Consider the following 27,576-nt stretch of genomic DNA (forward strand, 5'->3'; position numbering starts at 1 on the left):
AAAAAAAAAAAAAAAAAAAAAGGGGAGGGAGTTGTGTGTGTGTGTTTGTGTGTGTGTGTGTGTGTTGTGGAAGTGTGGCACTTGAAAAGGAGATGCTAGGAAATATCTACAAACAGTTGGTAAAGCTCTCTAAAGAGTAAAAAATTATGGACTCGTTTTGAAATGAGCTTTTCTTGAACTCTTGCTCCAAAAAAAAGCCATTAATTTCTGTAATGGCTTGTTAGCATTTTACCCTACCTTGGCAACTTGCTATTATAGATTGTTGGTTTATGTTATTTGTGATACTTAGTTTTGAATCCTCCAAATTTGTAAGCTTATGTTAATTTTGTGTTCAATGTTTTATTTTATTTCATTTTGTTCTTCTCTCCGTTTTGGTCTTGATTCAGTGTTATTTCATATTTGTGATGCTGTCTTTGGAAAATCAACTCCAATATTTGATTGTTAGGTGTATTGGTAGTTATTAAATTCAATAGACTGAAAATGGTCATGGTGCTATACACTGGAATGCTTAATAATTCTTGAAAGAGAAAATGAAAAATTAGTTTTTCTGGTTATAACGGTATACAATAAGCCATATGTGGTATGTAAAAATAATAAATATGTCCCTATACTCAATTTTCATCTAATTTTTTTTTACAAAATCATCAAATGTCAAAAATTATAAATATACAAGCATAAATGTATAAAATATTTCTTAAAAAAAAATGGAACAAGAGGGGGCCGAGCTATCCCTTTAGCCGTATAGGGTTGGCCGAACCACCCCCAAATGGTTAGGGATAATTTGACCACCCATTCAACTCACCTAAATTCATCTCTGATTCTGCCTTTATCTTTCCGTCCACCTTCTGGCCAATGTGGTACTAGCATACTAAGTAATACTACATTAGTGTATGTTAGTATTATATTAGTAATACTAATATATTTATGAACTTACCATATAAACTATTTAATATTTTAGATGTTAGTATATCGAGTAAGTAGTTTCTTTTTGACATGTCCGCATAAGAAGAGGGAGAAAGATGATTAAAATTAATAACCTCTACTTCATAAGGTATGGTTCCAGCCGATTGAACTACCTTTTACGGACGACCTTACGGACGATTAAGTAGTTAATATACACTAACAAGTTATATCACCATTCACTAACATATTAACCTATACTTAATATAGATATCTATACACTAATACATACATTAACATATTAACATTATGACTTATGTAAAGGAGATAACATTATAATTTTCTGATAGGTAGGGAGACATTATTTCAATTAAAAAATTTGAGAGAATATCACTTGATATTTCTCCCAAAAATATATTAAACACCTTTTGCTAAGAAAAAAGAAGAGAAAAAAGAAAAAGAAAAAGAAAAAAGAAACGGAAGTTGAGAAGAAAAGAAAAGAAAAAAAAAAAAAACAAACAAACAAACATGGACTTTTTCACATAGGTGTTCAGGAATCGACACCCATCCGATGCGTGTCCAACTTGGCCCTTTTACTGACTCGGCCCGGCCGGGATTTCGAAACGGGAGCGCCATATTTGTCTCCTCGCCTCACAAGTCATCACTGCAATGAGAAGAATCAACGATACCGAGTTTTAACGCCATATGGGTATCCGCCAAACGAATCCCACAACAAAATTCTATCTTCGGTTTCGTATTTCTGGATTTCTTGGGTGAGAGATGTCTCTGAGAATGCGCGGCTTTTATTGAATTCCTGTAGCGGTATCAAATGGAGAGAAATGAAGATGATGGTATTGTAGGAGAGAACTCTCAGCCACGTGCAGAGTGTGATGGCCAAGCGTCGGCTCTGAGTTCCACCCTCTTCTTGGATCATGTTGGGCAAGTCATCCTCACCTTCAATTCAGATGGGTTGTCTTGGAAATTGGTCCAGTCCTTCAATAACGTGAGTTCTTTCACCTTTTTTTCTGATGTTGTTTTGGTGTTTTGTAAACTTCTCTCTGAATACTTTATCGAATTGATCTTGTTTCTTAATCTGTATCAAACGTGAATTTTTAAATATTTGTATTTTGGTTTGGGGGACTAAATGTGGCCCGTTTTGTACTCATTTTTGTTTTAGTAATCTGTTTAAAGGCATGGTTCAAGTTCCTTTCTTTCTTTGTTGAGCTAGTCTTCCCGATGTCAAGTTGACACTTGAAATATCAGATTGTAATTTCTAAATGCATTTGATACAGGGATCCGTGTCGAGATTAACTTTCTGGTTTCCCCATATGGTTTTGATAAGTTTCAAAGTGATTTTTAGTTTTGAGGGTCTATAAAATTTTGATACGGAGGTCATTTGTGGAGATTTTTGGTAATCTTTCCTTCTGCACTTGGTGCCATGACTGGAAGTTTCATTGCAAAAACAAATGGAGTAATAAATGAATGATTTGGAGGTTTATCTGCTGCTGCTCTATTGAGCTGGATTCCATAGTTTGAGTTTCGGATTTGAAGTTAATTACAACTAGCTAGGCAATCATGCTCTATCTAGATAAGAAGTATGGAATGTCAAGTAGAGTTTGATCTTGTTTAAGAATATCCTAGTTCTTTATTTCAATGTTAATCCTTCACTGCAATGATGATCAAGTACGACTTAACTTCTGCATTTCTTGAGGGACACATTGGAGTTGGACTATAATCTTCTATCAGGTGGAGGGGAAGATAAAAGTGTTGAAAGCTTTCTAAAAATGGAAGGTTTGAGATTGGTTCATTCTACAAAGTTCTTAGAGGGTTGTTAGTGTAGCGCCCCCAAACTTAATTAACTAGTAATTAACTTGATGGGCTTCTCAAGGTATAGTTACCGAGTAAATAAGTTCCAAGGGATCTCTCAGTCCTCCAAGCTCTGGGCTCATCAGGAGAAGTAAACACTTATCACAAACACAAGATAGCCAAATCTAGCAAAAGGATAATATATAAGTATCAAGAGCAAAATACTAGTCCTCCAACATAACTTAAATAACAAGGAATTAAACCATCAAATATCTAAATAACAAGGAATTAAACCATCATATATCTAAATCCAAAACAATCTCCAAAATAATATCTCAAAAACGATTCAAAGGAAATAAATGTCTCCCAAAACATAAATCAAATCTAATAGTTTGGTTCATCAAGGCCTGCAGATTGCCATTCCAACATGGCAATATGATTAACAAAAACATTATGAACTTATCATGATGTCCTTTATGCTCAAACCATAGATAATGTCACATGCCAAGGTCTAACTCCTCAAACACCATCTTGGCCAAATCCTCCAAAGCTTTCGAAAATAAAGGGTTCGTCATCTAATGACTGGCCAATTGTAAAACAAACATATTTTACAAGTGGAAACAAAGCAAGGGTAAGTCCACGACTTATCGAGTAAAGCACACATGGAACGCAGTTATAAATGCAATGAACTCACAAGTTTGATAAAAGGTTTCAGAATACAATATTATCATGTAAGACAGTTCTTTTTCGAATATCAATGCAAGGAATGAAATGCATTATACATATAGTACATGATATAGCATAAATGTAAGGTCATAGCTCAACTCTATATGGTCTATCCATACCCGTTACCCCTTCACTATAGGGTGCACGCGTCTCGAGAGATCTTTGGTACAACATCGGTGCCCTAATGAAGGACAATAGCAACCACCAATTAGTAGCTCAACTAGGTCCGACCCCAGGTTGCCCACACTACTAGCAATGCTATTCCATCGTGACAACCATCCGTACATGGTTGCGCTAATCACTTATCTGACCCATTGGATCCAAGCGGCGAAAACATAAAGATAAACCTGGACCATAGGGTCATGCCTGTATAATGGTAAGCCTATGAGTAAAAGTCATTTCATACGATGTAGTTATTCTCCATCTTTTACATGCATGTAATAATAAATACTTACACGACAATTCATACATTTTCTAATATTTCATGTTGACAAAATTGAGCTCACATTGTTACAAAAATGATTTTGTGCAAGTAGTAAGCATGCATGTTTTGTATATAAAATAGTATGCCAACAAAAACAAATAACAATATCCATGTAAGTTTCACTTACCTTGATTGTAGGGATTACCCTGAAAGTCGTCATCGAACACTTCAACAACGTTCTCTACGAAGAACCCTAATGTTAAAAGTTCTACTAGACCAAACACCTACCCTAGAACCCAAAACTAACAAAAAAGGGTGCTGGAACAGGGCAGGATCGATCCTGGCAAGTCTGGGATTGATCCTAGTTGGTGCTGATCGGTCCTAGCTGAGCCTGATTGATTTTGAGCAATCTGTGATTGGTCCCATCTCATCTCAAACACACCCGAACCCTAGAAAGACCTATCCTAATCCTTGGAAGGCTTCTAAGGGTTTTGGAACTTCAGAAGGATCATCCTAGACATCATCTAAGGCCTCATATCTCAAAACCAAGCCTCTGTATTTCAAATACAATAGAATCTACAACTCGATAATCAAACACTACCAGCCATTATACCTCAACAACAAGTCTGGTCTCATCAATCCTGAATTCTAGAACTCCGAAACAGACCGATTAAAACCATCATCAAATCAAAACTAATTGCATGCTTTGGTTATATTTATTATCTAACTGATTGCGTGCTTTGGGTAGTGTAGATTGTGTTCTTTCTTGGATTTCAACGTGCTTTTGACCATTTTCTTACATTTATTATCTAACCGATTGTGTGCTTTGGGTAGTGTAGATCGTGTTCTTTCTTGGATTTCAACGTGCTTTTGAATTTCCTATTGCTGTTGAGACGATGTCTTATAACCAGCTCTTGTATTGATTCTTTTATCTTTTAATAAAATTTTGTTACTTATAAAATTAATCTTCTGCATTTCTTGATCATCTATTAAAATATCTATTAATTAGCAATTAAGATATGTTTTCTCACTGTCAATTACCAAAGTTCAGCAGACAGTGTAGCCTTCATGTGATTCCCTTTTTTGTCTTCATTCTTGTTTACTTTTATTGAAACAGGATGAGTCAACTTGTTTATGCATCGAACTTGCTTCTAAGAGTTTAACTGAGATAAAATTCTCTGATGTTTATGCTGTTGAATTCATCAACTATGGCTTGGCTCATGAATCAAATCTTCCAAGCTCTGGGAGATGTCTTGTGCATAATGACGAGGTTGTTCTCATTACTATTCTTTATTTTGTGCTTTAAGTCTACATTTGGAAATTATTTTCTGGGATGAAAATTCATTTTCTTTAATGCAGATGTACCGCTTTACGGTGCATGGTGTCCAAAGGTCAACAACACAGCCTTCTCTTTGGGTCCCAGCTGTGTACACATTTGGTCATAAGGATCTGCAAACATGTCTGATGTGGGTTAATCGTACTAATGCTTCTCTAAACCTTGAATTGGGGAGACCAAGAAATCTTATGGTATGTTCTCTGAACCGTTTGTCATTGTGTCTTGTGCTTATTTCAATTTACTTCCTTGTGGTATACCCTAATTACAATTTACCTCCCACTCTTTGAAACGTTACTCTAAACCTCCCTGTATTTTGGATTAAATTAAAACCATTACATTTTCCATCTAAATTACACAGCATCTGTACACATTAGAGTTATAATAAGTTATAATAAAACACATGTGAACAATTTGTGCTCATATATGCATGATGAAAGAAAGCAGAAGTTTAAGATATGGACCGGCCAAATTGATTGAGCGAGGAACTTTCCCACGGCATGTTGGTTTAACAATATGGTTAAATAGAATGAAATGAATGAAATCTTTCTGGTCTTGATAATGCTTAAATCTTTATGCATCACACTAGTTAGTTGTTGCTTTAAAGTTTTAGTTGGGGAGGAGTGGTTTCTAGTCTAAGGTGGGTGGCCGGAGGTGGTCAGAATGGGCTTATCAAGGAGGTGGTCAGAATGGGCTTATCAAGGAGGTGGTCGATTGAAGCTAAGGATTTTGAGATGATGGTGAAGGATGGGGAAGCTGGTTTGGAGATTAAGGAGAAAAGTAAAAGGTTGGTGAGGTCAGTGAAGTTGGGTAGTAATGAAGCTGTTTGGCTATTAAATATCTTTGAAGAGTTGATTGCAGTGAAGGATTCCAGGGTATTTCATGATCATTCTAAGAAGGGCTATCCTAGATTATTGGCCCAGAAGTGCTTCAACAGATATGGAAGTTTTTTGGTGATTGAAGAATGCGATGGAAGGGAGAGGCGCAGGTCAGTTATGGTGCCGGAAGGAAAGAATCAAAAAGGATGGAATAAGCTGGAGTTTGAGCTCCAGATTGCTATTAGATTCTTCCAACCATTCCTGATGGTTCCAGAAAAGGATGATATGAAGAAAAGGAGGAGCTTTTCTGAGGTGTTACAGGCCACGATACGTCCATCGGAGGAACTCTTTTTACCTTCGACAGAAACCATCGCAAGAATCCCAAAATGGTTGTCGGGGGAAACTGGAAAAAATGTTGCGCCACAGAAGAAGATGAACGTGAACGTCATTGGTCCAGGGTCAGAATCGATAGCTATACTCAAACGCCCAGATGGTATACGTCTGGCGAATGATAAGGGCAAGGCTCCGATTGAAGGGGGATGCATGGAAGCTTCAGGGAGACAGCGGTACACGATGGAATTTCCGGCCATTCCTTCGCCGGTGCAACTTGTGTCTCCGGTGAAGATTTCTCCGGTGGTTTCTGGATTGTTGGGTAGTGGCAATTTGTCTCATGCAACGATGGAGGTGCAAGGACGCAACGTACCAGGAGGAACGAACAATTCTGACAATGGACACGTGGAGTTTGGAGGATTCGAATGCGTTAAATTAAGGAATACTCTGGAAAAGATTCAGCAAGAGGTAAAAGAGTGTCTGGAGCACTTGGCGAAGGGGAATTGCGGGCATTGCGCTTGTGGACTTTCGGGCCTTGGGCCTAAGCCAACTAACCAAAGTGCAAAGGAGGGTGTTAATACACAGCCCATGCAGTTGTTGAGCGAAACCCAGAAGGTGGGAGAAAGGAATAAGAGAAGAGGGAGACAGAAAAAGAAAAAAAGGCCGATGCGGGTGAGGAAAGTTCAAGTGGGCTGGACATACAAGAACGGCGATCCAGGAGCTTCATCGTCCACTGCTGGTCATCAAGCAACACTGGGTCAAGCGCCGGGAGGTCTGCGCGGGGCGTGCTAGGAAAAACACCATCTAATGGTGAGTTGGGGCTGTCCGGCATGAGGGCTGGAATTTTACACTTGGGTCGGCGACAGACAGTGCCGATGGGGAGAGAGACAGTGCCGGCGGTGGAACTGGGTGACGGCAGAGGCTCCGATGTCCAAGAAGAAGGGAGGAAAGCAGCTCCGGCAGGTCAGGAGGCTCGGGCTTTGGTGGTGGGGGGTGGGTTTGGTTCTCTGGTAGTCTAGGCTAGTTGGGCGACAGCAGCAGGGACTGATTTAGACCTCCCGGCAGTCATTGCTTCCCGGGAAATGTCGCCTAGACCGGGAACTCCATCCGCTTCTAAGACTGTGGGAGCCTGCGAACAAATAACAGAAAAAGGGGAATTAATTTCTCCCGGGGCAAGATTGGAGGTTGGGTTAGTAGGAGGAATGGAAGGTTTGGAGGAGGACTGTGTGGGAATTCTTTCGGATTCCAGGAATGATATGGACAGGGGACCTACTCAAACCAATTTGGAACTATACAGTTCTCCATGTTCTGTGGAGAAATTTGCTCCATTTAAGGAGACTCCAGTGGTAGGATTGGAATTAGAGGTTTATGAAGGGGAGGATCTCATTCCATTAATGAGTTGCTCAGCTCCGGGAAACAAGGGGAAAAAGGGATTTAAGTCAACAAACAGGGTTTTGAAGCTTGTCAAGGAATTTAGCCAATTCGTGGGAATTACATGTGATGGATATGAAGAAAAATTATTGGAGCTGTTTGCGGATATCATTGCAGAAAATGAAGGGAATGGGGCAGGTGTGGCATCAAATGCGGGAAAGAAAGGATTGAGGGAACTCAATAATCTGGTAAGTTCTATTAATTATGAAGGGAATTCTAGTCGGGTTAGGGCTAAAGGAAGGGCACAAAGAGATAATCCATGAAGCCAAGGATTATTTCTTGGAATGTGAGGGGGTTAAATAAGGGCAATAAATGCTTGAAGGTAAGAAATTTACTTAGACAATGGAAGGGGGATATTGTATGCCTTCAAGAGACGAAAATGAAGTATATTTCCAATAAATTTGTGAGAAAATTATGGGGATGTGCTTATGCTGATTGGGTTTTTGTTGCTTCAAGAGGAGCTTCGGGTGGAATCTTATTGATGTGGGATAGAAGGGTGGTCACAAAGATTGAGGATTATGTGGGAGAGTATGTTGCAGCCTGTTCTTTCAAAAACGTAGAAGATGACTTTGTATGGGCTTTTGCGGGGGTCTATGGTCCGAACTTTGATTACATTAGGCACCGGCTATGGGAGGAGTTGGCTGGTCTTACCAGCTGGTGGAATGTGCCTTGGTGTATCGGCGGTGATTTTAACGTGACTCATTTTCCTAGTGAAAGGGCGGAGGAAGCACGTCTCACTCGTGCAATGTTAGATTTTTCAGATTTCATAGCTGAGCAGGGGCTTATGGATCTCCCATTAGCCGGAGGGACATTCACATGGTCGAATTCTTATTCCCGGTCTAGGATCGATCGCTTCTTAGTCTCTCCAGAATGGGAAATTAAGTATCCTGGCTTGATCCAGAAAAGGATGCTTAGACTGTGCTCGGATCATTTTCCCATCTTGCTCGATTGTGACGGCATGGTTAGGGGTAAGAGGCCTTTTAAATTCGAGAACATGTGGTTGAAATCTGAGGGGTTCGTGGACAAGGTACGGGCTTGGTGGTCCTCTTATAATTTTTCTGGCTCTTCAAGTTTCATCTTGGCTAAAAAGCTTAAGGCGTTAAAGGCGGACATTAAAAGTTGGAACGAGATGGAATTTGGCAATGTGAATGCTAGATGCTTAGAAAAAGCGGAAGAATTGAAGGCCATGGAGAGTATGGAGGAAGAGAGGGAGCTCGATGAAGAAGAGAAGGAAAGAAAAAGGGTGATTTCCAGGGAGTTGGAGATTGCTCTTCTACAAGAGGAGATCAGTTGGAGACAAAAGTCCAGGATTAGGTGGCTCAAGGAGGGGGATAAATGTACTAAATTTTTTCACCGAATTGCCAATTCGAATCGGAGGTGCAATTCTATTGACTCCATAACCATTAATGGAGCTAGTAACTCCAACCAAGACATCATCAAGGACCAGGCGGTGCAATTCTACGAATCTCTGCTCTTTGAACGTTGCAATTGGAGGCCTAGGGTGGACAATCTTGCGTTTGATTTATTGGAGGTGGATGAGGCCAATCAAATAGAATCTCCTTTCGAGGAAAGGGAGGTTTTGGAGGCGGTTAAAGGTATGGATAGAGATAAGGCCCCAGGTCCAGATGGTTTTTCCATGGCCTTTTTCCAAGGTTGTTGGGAGGTGATAAAGAAAGATATCATGGCGGTATTTTCAGACTTTTATGCTCATGGTAAGTTTGAAAAAAGTCTTAATGCTACTTTCATTTCCCTTATTCCAAAGGTGCCTGGGGCTACTGAATTTAAGGAATTTCGTCCTATTAGCCTTATAAGCGGAACTTACAAGATTATAGCAAAAATTCTTGCTAATAGGATGAAGAGGGTTGTGGCAAGGGTGATCTCAAAGCCTCAAAATGCTTTCGTGAAGGGTAGGCAAATTACGGATTCGGTTCTTATTGCAAGTGAATGTCTTGATAGCCGGATCAACTCGGGGGAAACGGGGCTGCTTTGTAAGCTGGATATGGAGAAGGCCTATGATCACATAAACTGGGAGTTTTTATTATATCTTCTTAGGAGATGTGGCTTCGGCGAAAAATGGTGTTCTTGGATTGAGCGTTGTGTTTCAACTGCTCGTTTTTCGGTGTTAATCAATGGCACTCCGTCCGGCTTTTTCAGAAGCTCACGAGGGGTGAGGCAGGGGGATCCCTTATCTCCATTCTTGTTTGTCATAATTATGGAGGCGTTTAGTAGGATGATTGGTGCGGCCATCGATAATGGTTTTATCTCGGGTTTCTCAGTGGGAGATAACTTGTCTGAGAGGATCACCATCTCTCATCTTTTATTTGCAGATGATACACTGGTCTTCTGTGGGGCGAATATTAATCAAATCCGCTCCATTAAAGCATTACTTATTTGCTTTGAAGCCGTTTCTGGTCTAAAGGTAAATATGGCTAAATCAGCTTTGATACCGGTAGGGGATGTGGAAAATGTGGGAGAATTGGTTGGGATTTTGGGCTGTGGTTTAGCTTCTCTACCTTTGAAGTACTTGGGTCTCCCTCTGGGCGCTAGCTTCAAGGCCAAAAACATTTGGGATGATACCTTGGAAAAGGTTGAGCGTAGGTTGGCGAGCTGGAAAAGGTTGTATCTATCTAAGGGAGGAAGGGTCACTTTGATCAAGAGCACTCTTTCTAATCTTCCCACTTATTTGTTATCCCTCTTTCCATTGCCTGCTTCTATGGCCAAGCGAATAGAGAAGCTCCAACGTGATTTTCTTTGGGGTGGCTTAAACGAAGAATTCAAGTATCACTTGGTTAGTTGGGACAAGGTATGCTCTCCTATCAACAAAGGTGGCATAGGGATCAGGAAGTTGAGAGTCTTCAATCAAGCCTTATTAGGAAAGTGGCTATGGCGTTATACGCACGAGAGAGAGGCTTGGTGGAGAATGGTTCAGCATGGCACTCTATTGACAACACTGGTCCTCATGGGGTGGGTCTTTGGAGGCATATTAGAAGAGGGTAGCGAGTGTTTTCTAAATATATCAAATTCGACCCTGGAGACGGATCACAAATCAGATTTTGGGATGATGTTTGGTGTGGGGAAATGACTCTTAAGGAAGCGTATCCTGGCTTATATAACATAGCTAATGCAAAAGATGCATCCATTGCCGATAGTTTGGAGTTTATGGGTGGAAATCGTCAGTGGAATGTTAGCTTCCTTCGATCGATCCATGATTGGGAATTGGAAGTGCTAGCTTCGTTCTATACTACGTTATATTCTCACAAGTGGAGTAGGGGAGGGGTGGACAAAATTTGGTGGATCCCTTCGAGAAAAGGGAAGTTCGATGTTAGATCATTCTATAACATCCTGGTAAGCAAAGAAGCGAGTCCTTTTCCTTGGAAGAGCGTATGGCGCACCAAGGCTCCTTCGAGAGTGGTTTTCTTTACTTGGACGGCGGTGTTAGGGAAGATCCTCACAATTGATAACCTCAGGAAAAGGAATATCATTGTGATCAATAGATGTTGCTTATGCAAAATTGATGGGGAGACTATTGATCATCTTTTCATTCATTGTGAGACTGCTCATTCCTTATGGCAGGCCATATTCAGTCGTTTTGGGTTGTCTTGGGTAATGCCTAGCAAGGTGGCGGGCCTGCTTGCTTGTTGGTGGATGGGAGGCCGCTCTAGGACTGCTGTTGTTTGGAAAATGGTCCCTCTATGCATCATGTGGTGCCTTTGGTTAGAAAGGAACGAGAGATGCTTTGAGGATTCTGAGAGATCATTGGAGGAGCTCACGGCCTTCTTTTTCCATACACTTTACACCTGGACAGCGGCTTGGCTTGCTCCTATAGTTATTAGCTATCCTGATTTTCTTGTTCTTTTTTCTTCTTCTAGCTAATCGTTTCCCTTGTATACCCCCTGTGTACTAGGGTTGCGCCCCTCTGCGCTTTTGATATATAAACTTTACTTATCAAAAAAAAGTTCAATATTTGAGCATTTAAGCTTGTTTATACTTGGTCTAAAAAGAAAAGAAAGAAGGAAAACGAAAACGAAAGGAAGTAACAGCAAAGACCCATTCCCTCTGTTCCTTGTTTATTCCATGGCAAGATTGGCATATCTCAAAATCCGAAGATCCATCTTGGCCCATCAATTTCTCGTGGAAATGGTTGGATAAAAACAAAGACCATGGCTCGAGATTCGACAGGAATGATTGATATGATGAACTCCACTGATGATTTGACCAATGAAATGCCCTACTCTGCTGCCCAACCACTGGTTTTCTCAGACTTCTTGCTCACAGACCTTAGATCTACTACCTGCTTCAGTCCTGATTTCATCATCTTCGAGAGCCACAAGAAGACCCCCAATGTCTTTTATAGTACAAGGAGGTTAGTGTCAGTTGTTGTAAATTGTAATCAGGGTAGAGCACAAGGAGGTAAATTGTACTTTTAGTGTGAATCTGTCTGTCTTTGGGTTGCTCAAAATGGAAAAAAAGTGGTGGTAAAACTTTTCCAGCTTTATCTCCGATTTGCTAGGTTTTCATTCATCCAAGGAGTGGGAATGGGAATGGCTGTAGAACCTGGGAAACTGTGGCACCCATATTCTCACGTGCTAAAGTCAATACAAAGGTAAGATTTCAGCTTACTTGGTGGTTCTGTAAATAAATACTTCTTACTCTTTGAGAATCATGCATTTGACATACCTACTACAACTCAGATTCATGATATTTAGTGCCAAAAGATCATTTTATAATTTTATAACTTCTTTCATCTGTTTCTACAGTGTAATGCCGCAATGCATTTTAGTTTAAAAGCAGCTTTGCATTTGCATTATTGCATATAATTTTTGTTAAATGGTTCTTTTTTTTGGTTGCCTAACTGGTGGTCAGTTCAGTGTAAAATTGTGCTTCAATCACTGTTTTCTAGAGATATTTTGTTGGTTTATTATTTTTGGTTTTAAAATTTCAACATGTAACTTTACTCAAGTTTTACTCATTTGGGAGATTATTTTGTAAAAGAATAGATGGAAATGCACTAGGGCTAGACAAGGTTTTACAGTTTGACTATAAGTTTTGATAGCCCTAGAAGAGGATTAGTCAACCGAAGCTTCTACAATATGTCTAGCTAGTTGTAGATGTTGATTATCCTATGATACAACTTGGACTTGTAGCAATCAAAATTGTGCTGATGGTACCTTGTTATCTTTTTGATATTGAAATTTTATTATTAGAAGATAAAAGAAACCTGAAGTGTACTTTAATCGGAGATTCTTCGAAAAATTACAAATGGGTGCCCTCTTAATTTCTGATTGTGATACTTTATACCATTGATTTCGGGTTGCAGTGAGAGGCGGAGAAAATCAAAACCTGATATGTTTAATGGAAGTATGGTAAAATTAGAAGACTGGGTTTCAACTATTGAATCCCGATGGGGTACAAAATATACAAAGAGCATATATTCAAGAACTCTTCTATAGTCGGAACATCAATACGGTGGTGAGCCAACGCCTACAAGTGTAGTATAGAGATCATATTCTTCCTCACCCCATCCACCGAACACTCATTATCCTCAAAAGTTCGTGCATTCCTCTCCCGCCATATACACCAAGTGACTCACAAAGGAACTATCCTTCAAATAACTTTAGAGAGATCCCTACCCCCCACTTCATTCCAGCAAGCAAGCAAGTTGAGGAACCTTTGTGGCATAACCCACTCAATACCAAACAAAGTAAAGATATAGTTCCATAGCCGAGTGGCCACTTCACAATGGATCAATAAATGATCTACGGATTCTTCATTCTTTTTACACATACAACATCATTCCACTACCACAATACTCCTCTTTCGCAAATTGTCATGTGTCAGAATTTTGCTGAGAGCCGCAGTCCACCCAAAAAATGCCACTCGCGGTGGCACCTTAGAGCGCCAAATACTCTTCCATGAAAACACCTCATAAGCTGGAATGGATAAAGCCTTATAGAATGACTTCACCTCAAACGTACCTTTCTTAGATGGGGACCAACGAATCCGAGCTACATTACCATGAGAAATCTTACAAGAGTACAACAGTTCAAAGAAAGATTATATCACACCCAACTCCCAATCCTGAATGGAACGCACAAAGATGACATTCCACTCAACAACTTTATTCCTCCACATAAAATTATCCTTTACCCACGCTTCTTTGTACCTTGCAATACTAAACAAGGAAGGGAAAGCATGCTTCAACGGCTGATTATCACACCACGTATCATGCTAGAAGAGAACTTTCGATCCTAGCCCCACCTCAAACCTCACACCTTTCGCAAAAGTATCCCATCCTCGTCTAATATGCTTCCACAAACCCACACCATAAAGCCTCGACACCTCCTTCGAACACTATCCACCATCCTGATCTTCATACTTAGCTATGATTACCTTATACCAAAGCGCCTTGCTCTCTGTCGCATATCTCCATAGCCATTTCCCCAAAAGAGCTTGGTTGAACTTATGCACATTTCGAATGCCAAGACCGCTGGCCCTTAAAGGACGGCAAATTTGGTTCCAATTGACAAGATGCAGTTTTTGTTCATCTCCTATTCCTCCCCACAGTAAATCTCTTTGACTCTTCTCAATCCTATTGGCCACACTCATAGGATCCAGAAACACGGATAAGTAATAAGTCTGAAGATTAGACAACGTACTCTTTATAAGGGTTAACCGACTTCCCTTTGATGGGTACAATTTCTTCCAACCTGCCAACCGACGTTCCATCTGCTCCTCACACCCTTCCACATAGACGTAGCCTTGTATGTAGCCTCTAATGGCAAACCCAAATACTTCATGGGCAAAGCCGCAACACTACACCCAAGAATATCAGCCAAAGTCCCAATGTTTCTCACTTCTCCTATAGCAACCAATTCTAATTTACCAAGATTAACTTTCAGCCTCGAAACAGCCTCGAAGCATAAAAGGATAAGGCGCACATAATGAATTTGCTTAGGATATACTTCATAGAAAATCAAAGTATCATCAGCAAATAAAGAATGAGAAACCACCAAATCTGAAAAGACCCTTTCTCCCACAGAGAAACCTAATAATAAACTTTGCTTTACTGTCGCATTCACTATCCTACTCAAAGCCTCCATAACCAGCACAAATAGTAACGGTGAAAGCGGGTCCCCTTGCCGTATTCCCCGCGAACTATTAAAGGAACCCTTCGGAGCTCCATTTACCAAGATGGAGAATCTAATCAACGAAATACACCACTCTATCCACTCCCTCCATCTCTCTCCGAAACCACACCGTTTCAGTAAATACAACAAGAACTCCCAGTTAACATGGTCATAGGCTTTTTCCAAATCCAGCTTACAAATAACACCAGGCGCACTTGATCTCATACGACCATCCAAACATTCATTAGCAATGAGCACATAGTCTAAAATTTGCGACCACCAATGAAGGCATTTTGAGAGTTCGAGATGATCTTTCCCAATACAGTTTTCATTCTAGTGGCCAGAACTTTGGATAGAATTTTATACATCCCTCCCACCAAGCTAATAGGCCGTAAATCCTTCATCTCCACCGCATCCGCCTTTTTCGGAACCAAGGACACAAAAGTTACATTCAAACTCTTCACTAACTGCCTTCTTTGGTAGAATTCAGAAAAAAAACAGCCATAACATCATGTTTCACCACAACCCAACAAGATTGAAAAAAAGCCATGGGGAACCCATTCGGTCCCCGTGCCTTGTCACCCTCCATGTCTTTTACCACCTCCCAAACCTCCTTTTACTCAAAATCTTTTTCCAACCAATTTTTCTCCTCCTCATCAATGGACAAAAAAATTTGATTGTCCATTCTAGGTCTCCAAGTACTTTGCTCCGAATATAAACTTCAATAGAATTGCACAATATGCTCTTTTACCTCGGCCTGATTATGGGACAAAGCATCATTGATACGTAACGCTTCCACACGATTATACCTACGATGAGAATTGGCCACCTTATGAAAAAACCGAGTGTTACTATTCCCCTCCTTCAGCCGTAATGCTCTCAATTTTTGTTGCCAATGAATTTCCTCGCACAACAAGGTATTCTCTAGTTCTCTCAACATATCAGCCATTTTCGTCTTTTCTTCCTCTACTAGTCCCCTATTCTTTGCCAAAACATCCAGCTCCGGGATACCTTCCAACAACTCCCTCTTTTTCCTCCCAATATCACCAAACACCTCCTTGTTCTATTTTTTCAAATCTAGCTTAAGGGATTTCAGCTTATTAGCCAAAACAAAACTCAGTAAGCCATCAAATGTATACGAATCCCACCAAGACTTAACCTTGTCAACAAAGTCTTCATGCTTTAACCACATATTCTCAAATTTAAAGTACTTCCTACCACCCCTAGAATCCCCACAATCTAGCAACAAAGGAAAGTGATCGGAAAGTAGTCGTTGTAGCCTTCTTTGTGACACTGCCGGATAGTGATCCTCCCAATTCGGTGAGAGTAGGAACTGATCAATTCTTGACCAGATTTCATGTTCTTGATTATTAGACCATGTAAACTGACCTGCTGCCAACAGAATATCCACCAAACCTTGTTCGGATATAAAATCCGAGAAATCCTTCATGCCTGTAGAATAGTTCGATTCACTAGAACGCTCACTAGGAAAATGAACTATATTAAAATCCCCACCAATACACCATGGGATCTCCCACACACTCATCAAACTAGCCAACTCCTCCCAAAGGATCCTCCTCTCCACATCATTATTCGGGCCATACACCCCTCCAAATGCCCATTCAAAATGGTCCTCCACATTCTGAAAAGAACAAGCCAATGTGTAACACCCCATACATTCCGCATTTTTCTCAACCACCCTCCTATCCCACATCAACAAAATGCCCCCCAACGCCCTATTGGCCCCCTTATACTTCCAACCCACATATTGGCCTCCCCATAAACTGCGTACCATCTCGCTGGAAATAAAATCCATCTTAGTCTCAATCAGACACACAATATCTGCTTTCCATTCTTTTAAGAGACCTCTAATCCGCAATCTTTTCTTGAAGGCATTCAACCCTCTCACATTCCACGAAATGATTTTTGGCTTCATAAACCACCATGTCGACCCCTCCCTCTTCCCTTACCTTGCTGGACTTTCAACAGGCCCCTATCATAATTTACGAAGCAATCTAATCTCTTAAGCTCCCTACTTCCTTTGGTGGCACGAGCACTGGTGGAAATACCCCCCAAATCTATAACTGGCTGCTTTCTAGCATCTTCAATATCCTTAAGTAACATCTCATTTTATCCTCTTCCCCCTCACATGTCACTCCCACTTTGGGATAAAAATCAATACAACTATCAATTACCCAGCTATTGGAAACCTTGTTTGGAATTATCTCCTCCAAACCTGCTTCCCCATCCTCAAAATTACCCACCACCAAATTCCCCTCGGTTTCCACCACACATGGACCTCCCATCCTCAGAAGATGACCCTACCCCATCAAAGAAGTCTATTGGAAGCTTCTACACCACCCTAGAGGGCTGTCGCACCTCACCATTCTTTTTGGCTTCGTCAGCCTCTCTTGGAGAATGAGCAGTCTTCGGCGTATTGTTCCGGCTTCTCTTCGAGCTACCCTCCACCACCAGATTTTGATCCAAATCCGCCTTGGAATGCTGCCCTTCCAGAATTTCACCCATATCGGCTTCCTCAGGTGCTGTCAGAGGCATGGAGAACACCTGCCTCACTTTCGGCGAACAGCTCCGGCGAGCATGCTTCTCGCTGCTCCAACAACTCACCGGACTTTGTTGCTTCTACCCCAAATCTTGACCGGCCTCGTCAGAACCTACCGAATCCTGCCGCTCCTCCATCGAACTTCCCCGAAAATTCTCTGGTATTTTCTCCCTCGCTGGACCTTTCTCCCTATCCAGCATCTTCTTTTCCTGGCTCTGGGTCAAACATTCTGCCTACATCTGGGAGAGACTTCGGCACACTACTCTGGTTGGTCTCCGGTGACTTCTCCGGCACGGGCTGGACACGTCTCACCCTCTACTTCACCCGCCAAAATGTTCCTTCCCTGGGCTTCCTTCGATAATAAGTTTTGTTATAGTATTTGATGGGCTGCCTGCAAGAAGGCCCACTGTCACTAGACCCCATATTAGCATGCTTCTTTTCTGGGCCCGATTTATTCGTGACCCCACTCTTACCATTTTTAATGTCCACACGGTAGGTTCCCTCTTCCACGCAATCGATCCCAAATTTCTTGACTTATCTTTCCATCTTGCCTTGAAAAGCTTCCAGAAGATCTCTCATTAATTCCATATTGATGACCCCTTCATCCACAAGCTCCACCAACTCATTCCATTATGAAACTGCATGAATCTCGGCCTCCTTGATCTTCTCCTTTCCTTTCTCAACCTTTTCAACGGTTTCCTTTCTGAGCACCTCTTCTGAATTTCCCATCTTGCCCTCCCCCCTTACATCTGTTTCGGTCTCTAATCTCTTCCCCTCCACCACATTGGCAAACGTCCGCCTAGGAACCACTGCTCGTGTCTGTACTGGCGTCTTTTTCACATTTGCATCCCTCACTTGATTCAGATGCTCACTAGCCGCCCCATTTACGAGATACAGTGTCTCCATCCCTGCCCTTCACGCCCCTCCGGGATTACAACAAAGTTGTGTCTCCCTCCACTTAGTTATCTCCATGAATTTCCTATGCTTGTTCATCCTTTTCTGTAGAAACATAACTGAATCGCCCATTCGATGATCTCTGCATGCACCAATTATTGTCGCTTCCGACACCAACTCATTCATCATCTTGAGTAACCATACCAATCTCGTTACTCTCGTGACAACTGTACTTAAGTTCAATCTTCCCCATTTCATCAACTTGATATTCTGACTCCCATTGCCTGAACGTAACTCGTACGATTTTGATTCCACGTAAAAACATCCCACGTAACCTTTCGTAAAATAACAATCAGAGGAGAGGCCTCCGACGAGGACCAAAAGTTTCTCACACGCCACCCACTCCCTCACGTGCTACCCATGAGAGAGTTTATGACAATTTTACTTCCCAAAGAATACAGCCAGGCAAATAGAGGACTTAATAAAATGCTTGTGAGCAAGTTCCCATTCAACTCTATGTCATCAAAAGTACTAGTATTTCTCCCCTGCAAAATTGTCCACATAATGCAATGAGAACCTGCCTCCGAAATCTCTTGGCACTAAGTTTCTCTTTCAGCATGTAAACACTTCAATCACATCCTAGGCATCACCTAGTACATTCCAAATAAAGTTAAGGCCAACAACCACAATTCTCTAGCCACATCACAATGTAAAAGAAGAGTGTGACACCCCAGAAAGTTAGTCCTACTTTGATTTCCTTCTAGGTGAGACTTAGCTTTACAAGTGATTATAAGAAGCTTCAATTGTAACTTGACTAGTTCTTTTGGAGCTATAACGCAGATGTGGCTAACGCTTTCCCTGGGCTGTTACAAATAGTATTGGAGCAACATAGTAACAACATGTGGTGCTGAGGCACTATATAACATGGGTCTTGATACGAACATTAGGGATTTGAGTGAGGGAGATTGGAACACTCTAGAAATTTAGTCTCACATTGGGTGGGTGGGTTGTACACATTGAATATGTTATTATAAATGAGCTCATGGATGGTAAGTCCCACATTAATTCTTTATTAGGTAAGATTGAGCTTTATAAGTGATTTTATGAAGTTTCAATTGTAACTTGACTAGTCCTTATTGAGAGATAGTGTAGGTGAGGCTAGCGCTTTCTCTAGGTCATTACAAAGGAGAGGGAGAAATTCGAACGAGTGAGCTTCGCTTTATGCGAAATGGTTCCCAGCCGTTTGAACTACCAATTGGGTAGGACCTTGTTAATTTAGTTAAACATCTACGAGTCGTGGTACATTAGTGTTGTTAGAGTATGACTAGTGCTGGAGGTGCCTTATTATTATTTCACTAATTCTTATGTCCAAAATCTCCCAATTCACAGTCTATAAGTTATTAATATATTTGGCTAAGTTAGAGTTGGTCCATGTGGGAAATGTCAATAATGTGATGAATTGACTGGCATTTTTGGCTATGAGGTTTCTTCTTTGCCTTTGAAGTACCTTGGTCTTCCTTTGGGAGCTTCTTTTTAGACCAAATCTATTTGGGATGGTGTTATTGAGAAGATCGAGTGTCGTTTAACTGGTTGGAAGAGGATGTACTTGTATAAGGGTGGAAGGTTAACCTGATCAAGAGTACCCTATACAATTTGCCTATGTATTTCTTATCTCTTTTTCGCTCTCTGCTTATGTTGCCAATTGCATAGAAAAGTTACAACGAGATTTCTTATAGGGTGAGCTAGGTGAAGAAGATGGTTAAATATGGTAGCTCGTGGGGTGGGTGGTGTTTTAATGAGGTTCATGGGTTGAATGGGGTGGGGTTATGAAAAAATATCAAGAGAGGCTGGAGGGAGTTTCTAGTCATATCAGATTTGAGATGGAGACGGCTCCAAGATTAGATTTTGGCTTGACATATGGTGTGAGGATTAGGCCCTCAAGGAAGCTTTCTTGGATTTGTATATTATTGCTTGCATTAAAGATGCTTATGTGGTAGATCATTTGGATTTGTTTGTTAAATTACCACTTATTCTAAAAGCTTAAGCTCATATAAATGGATGAATTTAATCATTAAATTTATATTCTACCACTCTCCCTTATGTGTGGGCTCAAACTCTCCTTTAATGAGAGAAGCCCAACACGTGAAATATTTAATTGAAATAAGAGTTGAAAGACAAACACAAGGTTTGAACTCACGACCTTTGCTTTAATACCAAGTAGAAAAGAGAGAAGGAAAACTCTTATTCGATGATGATACATTCATACGGTTACAACTGTTTAAATAGAAAGGACCTACAGACTATTATGGAAAGAAATAATGAAATATTACAATCAAAATAATAATAAAAATCAATTAAGGAGGATTAAGTCATAGCATATCTGTAGTTTCCATCTTTAACACAAAGATGTGAGCTGCTCGTGGTGGGCCAGGGGGTGGGGAGGCCAGGGGAGAGGTGTGTGCAAGGCAGAGGTTAAGCGGTTCTAGCTTCCAAGCTCCCACAAAAGAAGAAAAAAGAGGTAGGGGAGAAGAGGTGAAAAGAGGAGGGAGGGGGGGAGGAGGAGGGGGTTTAGATGGGGTCTTTTTTGTTTGGGGAGAGAGACTCTTTCTCTCCCTCTGTCTTCGCCTTGCAATCTATCCATTTTAAATTTACTCTTGATTGATCTAAAGAATGTACTAATCCCAAATGAAAAAGGTCTAAGGGATGTCACGAGATTGAAACACATGCAATTAAGATCACTGTGACCAAAATTCTTCTTTAATAGTCATTTTTTTATTCCTTTTTCAGGTGATAGTGACCCAGAGGGCAGGACAAGCATTTCATGTGATGGCCTCTACTTCCAACAAGGAACTTTACTCCTATGATGGTGTTGTAGCTGTTGTAAGTACTGAGATCCCTTCACATGGTCTTTGTCATGTATAGAATTATTGTGAGCAGTAAATTTTAGGCTATTCTGTTCATGCAAACTTATCACGACTTTGTAATATCAACAAACCCAGGGGAGCATCTATTGTTGAGTGGAATTTCTCCTAGTTGTGGGATTTCTTATAAAAGATTGCATCAATGGTCCTAATTTCACTCTTCCATACTCGCATGCTAGTTTTCAAATTTTACAGAATTTAATCCAGTGATGGAAGAAGTGGGGGACTATGGCCTCATTTGGCTTTTGAAATCCTTTCCTCATGGTGAGGTTTAAAATCATCGTTGGCCCTGATAATTTGAATATAGCCCTTGATTTTTAAATGCTTCCTCATGTCACCATTTCGGTCGGCACATGCTTCAAAGACAATCCTTTCACACATTATAACCTTTTTTGAGTTAACATTTTCTTTTCATTTATATGTTTACTTTATCAAACTCTTTCAAAATTTGTAAGAGATGTTTTTGGAAGTTATATATTTCATTGTAATCAAGATTATGTCATCATTCATCAGTGTGACTTATAAGTCTACAAACTCAAAATCACTATATGTTCGGCCATAATGCCAATCAACTTCACATGTGTGCAATACATGCATGCAGTGGGTCAAATTCGTAAATTGTCTTGTCATATGACGTCGAGACGGGCTATAAACCTTAACAGTTCTCATACCACTAAATTGCATTGGACCTGCGCTTGGGAAAATTTTATGGCTTTGCCACTGATCTAATATCTGTTCATGTAGGTTAAGGTCTCTCTAGATAATGATTGCAGCATATTATCTTTTATTTTCTTTTCTTTTCTTTTTTTTTTTTAAAAAAAAAACTTATATGTTCATGCAGTTCCATAGCAATGATTGTTCCACCCTTATTGGGTTTAGATATGTCATGGTTTCTAAATCTTTAACCTGTTTTGGCCAAAAGAAAAAAAGAAAGAAAAGATATACACAAGCTCCAAGCAATGTTTCCTGCTTATTTCTAATTATTGATGGTTTCCTAATTGATTTGATTCCAGGGTGGTGATGGTTTCTTCAATGAAATCCTTAATGGGTTTCTTTCTTCAAGGCATAAAGCTTCTTACCCACCAAGCCCAACAGATATTGTTCATTCTGTTGATGGGAATGGCAGTGTCTTGATTCATCATGGTTCAAGTGGAACAGTTGCTGGGACTACTAGTCAGAATGAAGACCAGTCACCTCTTCTCTCAACTCCAAGACAAGAAAATGGATCAGGATTCTCAACTTTTAGTACGTACCACATTAACTTTTTTTTCCATACAAATCAAGCATGGATTTGATTGCCTTTGTAATTGGTGGTTACTGATTTATCACTAAAATTCTATCTGAACTTACAGGAACTGAAGATGGCTCTTGTAACATTGGTTAGTTTATTCCATACTCTACAATTATATACTATATTTGGTATCACTATAATGAAATATAATTCCCCCATCTTCCAACTGTTATTCTTTTCTTTGTACTTCTTTTGCCCCGATTGAATTAGCTTAGTAATGCCTATTTTCTGATAATTGCTTTTTTCCTGTTTTGAGATTTCAGCAGATCAAGATCGTGAGTTTTCATTCCCTGAAGAACGGTTTAGATTTGGAATCATTCCTGCAGGTTCAACTGATGCCATTGTGATGTGGTATTTTATTGCATAATTATATAATTTGAAATTTTTTCTCTTTTTTGATGAAGGAAACATTACTATTGCTTCATATCTAAGTTCAATTCAACATGCAATTTGTGCACTTTTTATTAGCATTAGGCTTCTATGCTTATCAATTTTTGTGCATTTCCTACATTATCGTTTCCAAATAGCATGTTGCTCACATCTGAAGGCCCACATTACACTTGAGGAATGTGCGGTGTACGTTACCCAAAAATATAGTCCTGGTCTCAAATGGCAAGTCATTCTTCATGCCCAAACCATGGAGCATAGGCTATTTTTAAGTTTTCAAACCCTTGAGGTTCTTGTTCAGGCTATGTTTATTTCTGGTTGTCGAATTCTAATCCAATACAATTAAAAGATGCATATTGTTTGACTTGATAGTAAAATTCATTTTGCTCTAATGTCTTGTTAAATTACCACTTATCTCAAAAGCTTAAGCAGACAGGAAATAGTTAATTTAATCATTTAATTAACATTATAACAAATATGTCTTTGTTTATTTAACAGACTGAGGAAAGCACACTAATCTATTTCAGATTTCAAACGTTAATGTGTCAGTGGAACTTAGTATTGATATCTGATACCAACAATTTGCAAGATCAAACTTTTAGCACCATTCTTTCTACTCTTTTGGTTGATGTAGTCATCTTGTTAAATGTAGTGTATTCAACTTCTCTTTTGCAGTACAACTGGAACTCGAGATCCTATAACATCAGCATTGCACATTGTCCTTGGTAAAAGGGTATGCCTCGATATAGCGCAAGTTGTAAGATGGAAAACAACGTCGGCATCAAAAGTTGAACCTTGCGTACGCTATGCGGCTTCTTTTGCTGGGTAGTTTCTCATTATCACTGATTTGGTGTTTCTAACAGGATTAAATTTTCTTACTAGTAAAATGATTGTGGGTCCAAAAATAAACAATTTGTTCTTCTGCCTACACCACATGCATGATCACGCATTGTTGGCTGATTTATGGGATTTTTTTTTTTTTTTTTGAGATAAGATTTACGGAAATTCAAGTGTTGGTAAAGGGGGGCATTAATTGATACCACATGCTCTTTACTCGGGGTTGTCCTTTATGTACAACAAAGAATGATGGATTTGTTGGTAAAGATTCTGCATCATTAATCTGCTAAAATATTGGTGTATTGGTATGTTATGATCTAAAAGTAGACAGGAGAAGACAACTATGTTATATGCAGTTTATAGCTTTGTGTTAACCTCATCGTCAAGCTTTCTCAAGAGCTCTTTGATACGAACAAAAAGGCAACAACAATGACATAACAATGTAGTAGCGGTAGTAGTAACATTTTTAATAGAGCAGAAAAGAAAGGCTCATGAACTTTTTTTACCTTCTTAATCAATGACTGGCTTTTCATTTGTTTATTTGTGCAAAAACATTGGTTAAATTGTCTCCATAAGCACTTATCAAAAAAAAGGTCTCCATAAGCATCCTTTTTCCCTGATTTTTTTTTTGTCAGAGTTTAATGTAATCGTATGTTTGATCTTCAGTGCATGGATGTTATTTGATTTTCTAGTACTTTTGGGTATCTTTGTTTGATATCCAATCACCTTCTTGTTGTGACTTTCTTTGACTGGCTTAGAAGTTTGATTTCTTGAAGAGTTTTGCAAGTTTTTTTTTTTTTTGTCCTCTCTCTGTGAATAGGTAGCCTCTTCTTTTCCTCCTTATTGTAAATTTATTTGACCTCATGGTTTGTTGAAGTCCTATTAAACCATAGCCTCATCTAATTAGTCTTGTACTTCTAACTTCTGTTGGTATAAAATCTTGTGTGAGCCTTAGCCCTTCTCACATTATCGAGAAAGGCTTTAGAAATTATGCTACCTTGATATTTTCATCTGGTAGTTTGTACTTCCTGGCTACGCTTTCATTTTGATACCCCAACTAGTCAATACATAATCACGTAATGCTCTTACAACATTTGCTGAGTGCCATGTGTAGTGGAAAGACTTCTAGTATGCTTTTGCAATCTATACTTGACCATTTAAGATGATGTTTATGGACGTTCTTTCTTCTAAGTCCATTTGTTCAATATCTCCAGGTATGGTTTTTATGGAGATGTCATTACTGAGAGTGAAAAATACCGCTGGATGGGCCCCAAACGTTATGATTATGCAGGAACAAAAGTGTTTTTGAGGCACAGGTATTTTTGAATGATGGAGGTATCCCTTTCTGTTGCATTGAGCTTTTCAAAATAGATTCTGTCAACTCTTATAATTTTGTTGGATTTGAAAGCAACTTTTTGTTTGCTTGTTTGTTTGGTTTCATGAATGAAGTAATACAAAAAATAAATTCAAGGAAAAAAAACAAAAACAAAAGAGAGCAGTAGTGGTCTTCAATTTCCATTCTTCAATTTCAATATTCAGTCACTTCCCTGTTCCAAGTTGGTATTTCTCTTAAAGACAGAAAAGCATCCAAATTTGAACAATGAAACAGTTGCTTATATGGAGGCATATTTTCACTATGTTGAGTTCTTGAATTAGTTAACTTTGTGAATTTGGGTTTGTGACAAATGTGATGGGATTATGCTGTATTGTTAGCCATGAATAGGGTTATCCTCTGCTTACTGCCCTGTTTTGATGTGGGACTCACATCCAAAATGCTACTATTTTCTTCCATAAGCTACTTGTGAACTGTTACTATAACGAATAATGCAGATTGTGCTCAATGGTAATTTCTCATCTATGTCAGGTCATATGAGGCAGAAGTAGCATACTTACAAGTCAAATCAGAAGTAACAAATTCAACTTCCGAGAGAGGTCACTTGAGAAGTCAGATACAAGCATTGTGGAGTCCAAATGAATCTGAAAGAGTGGTTTGTCGCGTTAATTGCACTGTCTGTAACAAAAAACCGATTCGGGTATCCACGGGAAGTCCCCTAGCAACACCTTACTCACATCCAGAAGAAACAAGATGGTTGAGATCCAAAGGGCGTTTTCTTAGCATTGGTGCTGCTGTAATTTCTTGCCGAAATGAAAGAGCACCAGATGGTTTGGTGGCTGATGCACACCTTTCAGACGGTTTCCTCAACCTTATATTGATTAAAGACTGTCCTCATGCTTTGTATCTATGGTATGTAGGAGACATCACAACTATTGCTCAAATGTATAATGTTTTTGTCAAAAAACCTTACTGATCAAATGATTTCTTACTAAAAGATTTGAGAATATTTACCAAGAAAACCTTTCACTATCTCAAGAAACATAGTAATGCATAATTATATGCTTATTATTGTATGTTAAGAGTGTTTCTTGGGAAATCTTACTGAATTTTTGTTGTACTTGCAAGTCATCTTATTTTGATGCTTACAGGCACCTTACCCAGCTTGCAAGGAGAGGTGGAAGTCCCCTGAACTTCAAATTTGTAGAACATCATAAGGTATTTTTCTTCACTGGTCTCATCTTTCTCGAGTGTTCTGAATTTTCGTTTTCCAACTCCATAATCAATCAATTTGTTGTGCACAGACAACGGCGTTTGTGTTTACTTCTTTTGGCACTGAGAGTGTATGGAATTTGGATGGTGAGCTCTTTCAAGCACACCAACTCTCAGCACAAGTATTTAGAGGCCTTGTTAGCTTATTTGCAGCTGGTCCCGAAGTCTAACAGAAGTCCCTTTCAAAAGGGTTTCTTGGAGATATCTTGCCTGTGCCTATATTGTACATTCACTTTGTAATTAAGTTGTTCGATCAAAATATGGTTGTACAAATGACTTGTCGGAATAAAAACATGGAGGATGTTTCAGGGGACCTTAGTTTAAGGGTGTTGGAGGTTGAAGCCACACCTCAGAATATATATAATACTTGATCAACTTGGACACGTTGCCCTTTTTATTGTTCAAGGGAAACTTGGGCACGTTTGATACACCGAAATAATGATTTCTTAGGAATAAGAATGAGTATTACTAGGAATATTCGAACTTGGACTGTAATGACCATTCATATTCTTTGGTTTGGTGACAAACATATGAATGACCAAATTTTCTCATTATAATTGAATCAAATTTCTTAAAATATCTTAGTTCTAAAAATGATTTCTCAAAGATATACAATTGCTCCTCTCGCAAACAATTACATATCGTCATTTTATCAAGTCAAAATAGATTTGCCTATGGATGGATAGGGTAACCTAATAACAATCGGTTGGGATTTTCCTTTCGGAAATAAATTTCCTACAAACTAAGTTGTAGGAGTTCTTCCAATCCAGTTTCTAAAAGTGTAACGTGTCCCTCTAGCTTGTGAGAAGTACACGATCTTTTTTTATTAATGTTATTTAAAAAGCATATTAGAAGCACATGCTATTAAAAAGCTTCTCATATGCTATTTAAAAAGCATATGAGAAGCACATGTGCTTTTCATATATTAAGAAATACAGGCAAATTTTTTTCTTAGGTTGTAGAAAATTTAGGTCCTATTTTCTCACTTGAGGTATGTTAGGGCATTTTTTGGTCTAACAGTTTCTAATTGGTGTGAAACAGGCAGTAGAATCCCCGAGACAGGCTAAATTCCCCTTATCCAAGTTCCTCGGATAAGGAAATTGAGGGATAACTGTTTAGAATAATTTCACATTATTAACCCACCTTATATATTATGGGCCTCAAGACCAATACCAACCCACCAGAA

At 39.5% G+C, this 27,576-nt stretch overlaps 1 protein-coding gene across 3 annotated transcripts; it reads left to right on the top strand.

Moving 5' to 3' along the window:
- The first annotated feature begins 1,436 nt into the window (after positions 1-1,436).
- On the top strand, positions 1,437-26,795 carry ACD5 (Diacylglycerol kinase family protein). Of its 3 annotated transcripts, none has more exons than XM_088510513.1 (13): positions 1,437-1,903; positions 4,974-5,126; positions 5,216-5,383; positions 12,279-12,371; positions 21,137-21,229; positions 22,284-22,515; positions 22,623-22,649; positions 22,825-22,912; positions 23,624-23,773; positions 25,000-25,101; positions 25,650-26,030; positions 26,270-26,336; positions 26,423-26,795. In XM_088510513.1, the coding sequence occupies exons 1-13, from the start codon at positions 1,730-1,732 to the stop codon at positions 26,558-26,560; spliced, it is 1,866 nt and encodes a 621-aa protein (XP_088366639.1). In that variant the 5' UTR covers positions 1,437-1,729; the 3' UTR covers positions 26,561-26,795. The 3 variants fall into 3 exon arrangements, with proteins under 3 accessions (XP_088366639.1, XP_088366640.1, XP_088366641.1); XM_088510514.1 differs by having other exon boundaries at positions 22,828-22,912; XM_088510515.1 differs by having other exon boundaries at positions 26,247-26,336; positions 26,423-26,510.
- Positions 26,796-27,576: the final 781 nt, after the last annotated feature.

The sequence above is a fragment of the Corylus avellana genome, chromosome 9, assembly GCF_965113065.1.
Source record: "Corylus avellana chromosome 9, dhCorAvel1.hap1.2, whole genome shotgun sequence".
NCBI classification, from domain to species: Eukaryota; Viridiplantae; Streptophyta; class Magnoliopsida; order Fagales; family Betulaceae; genus Corylus; species Corylus avellana.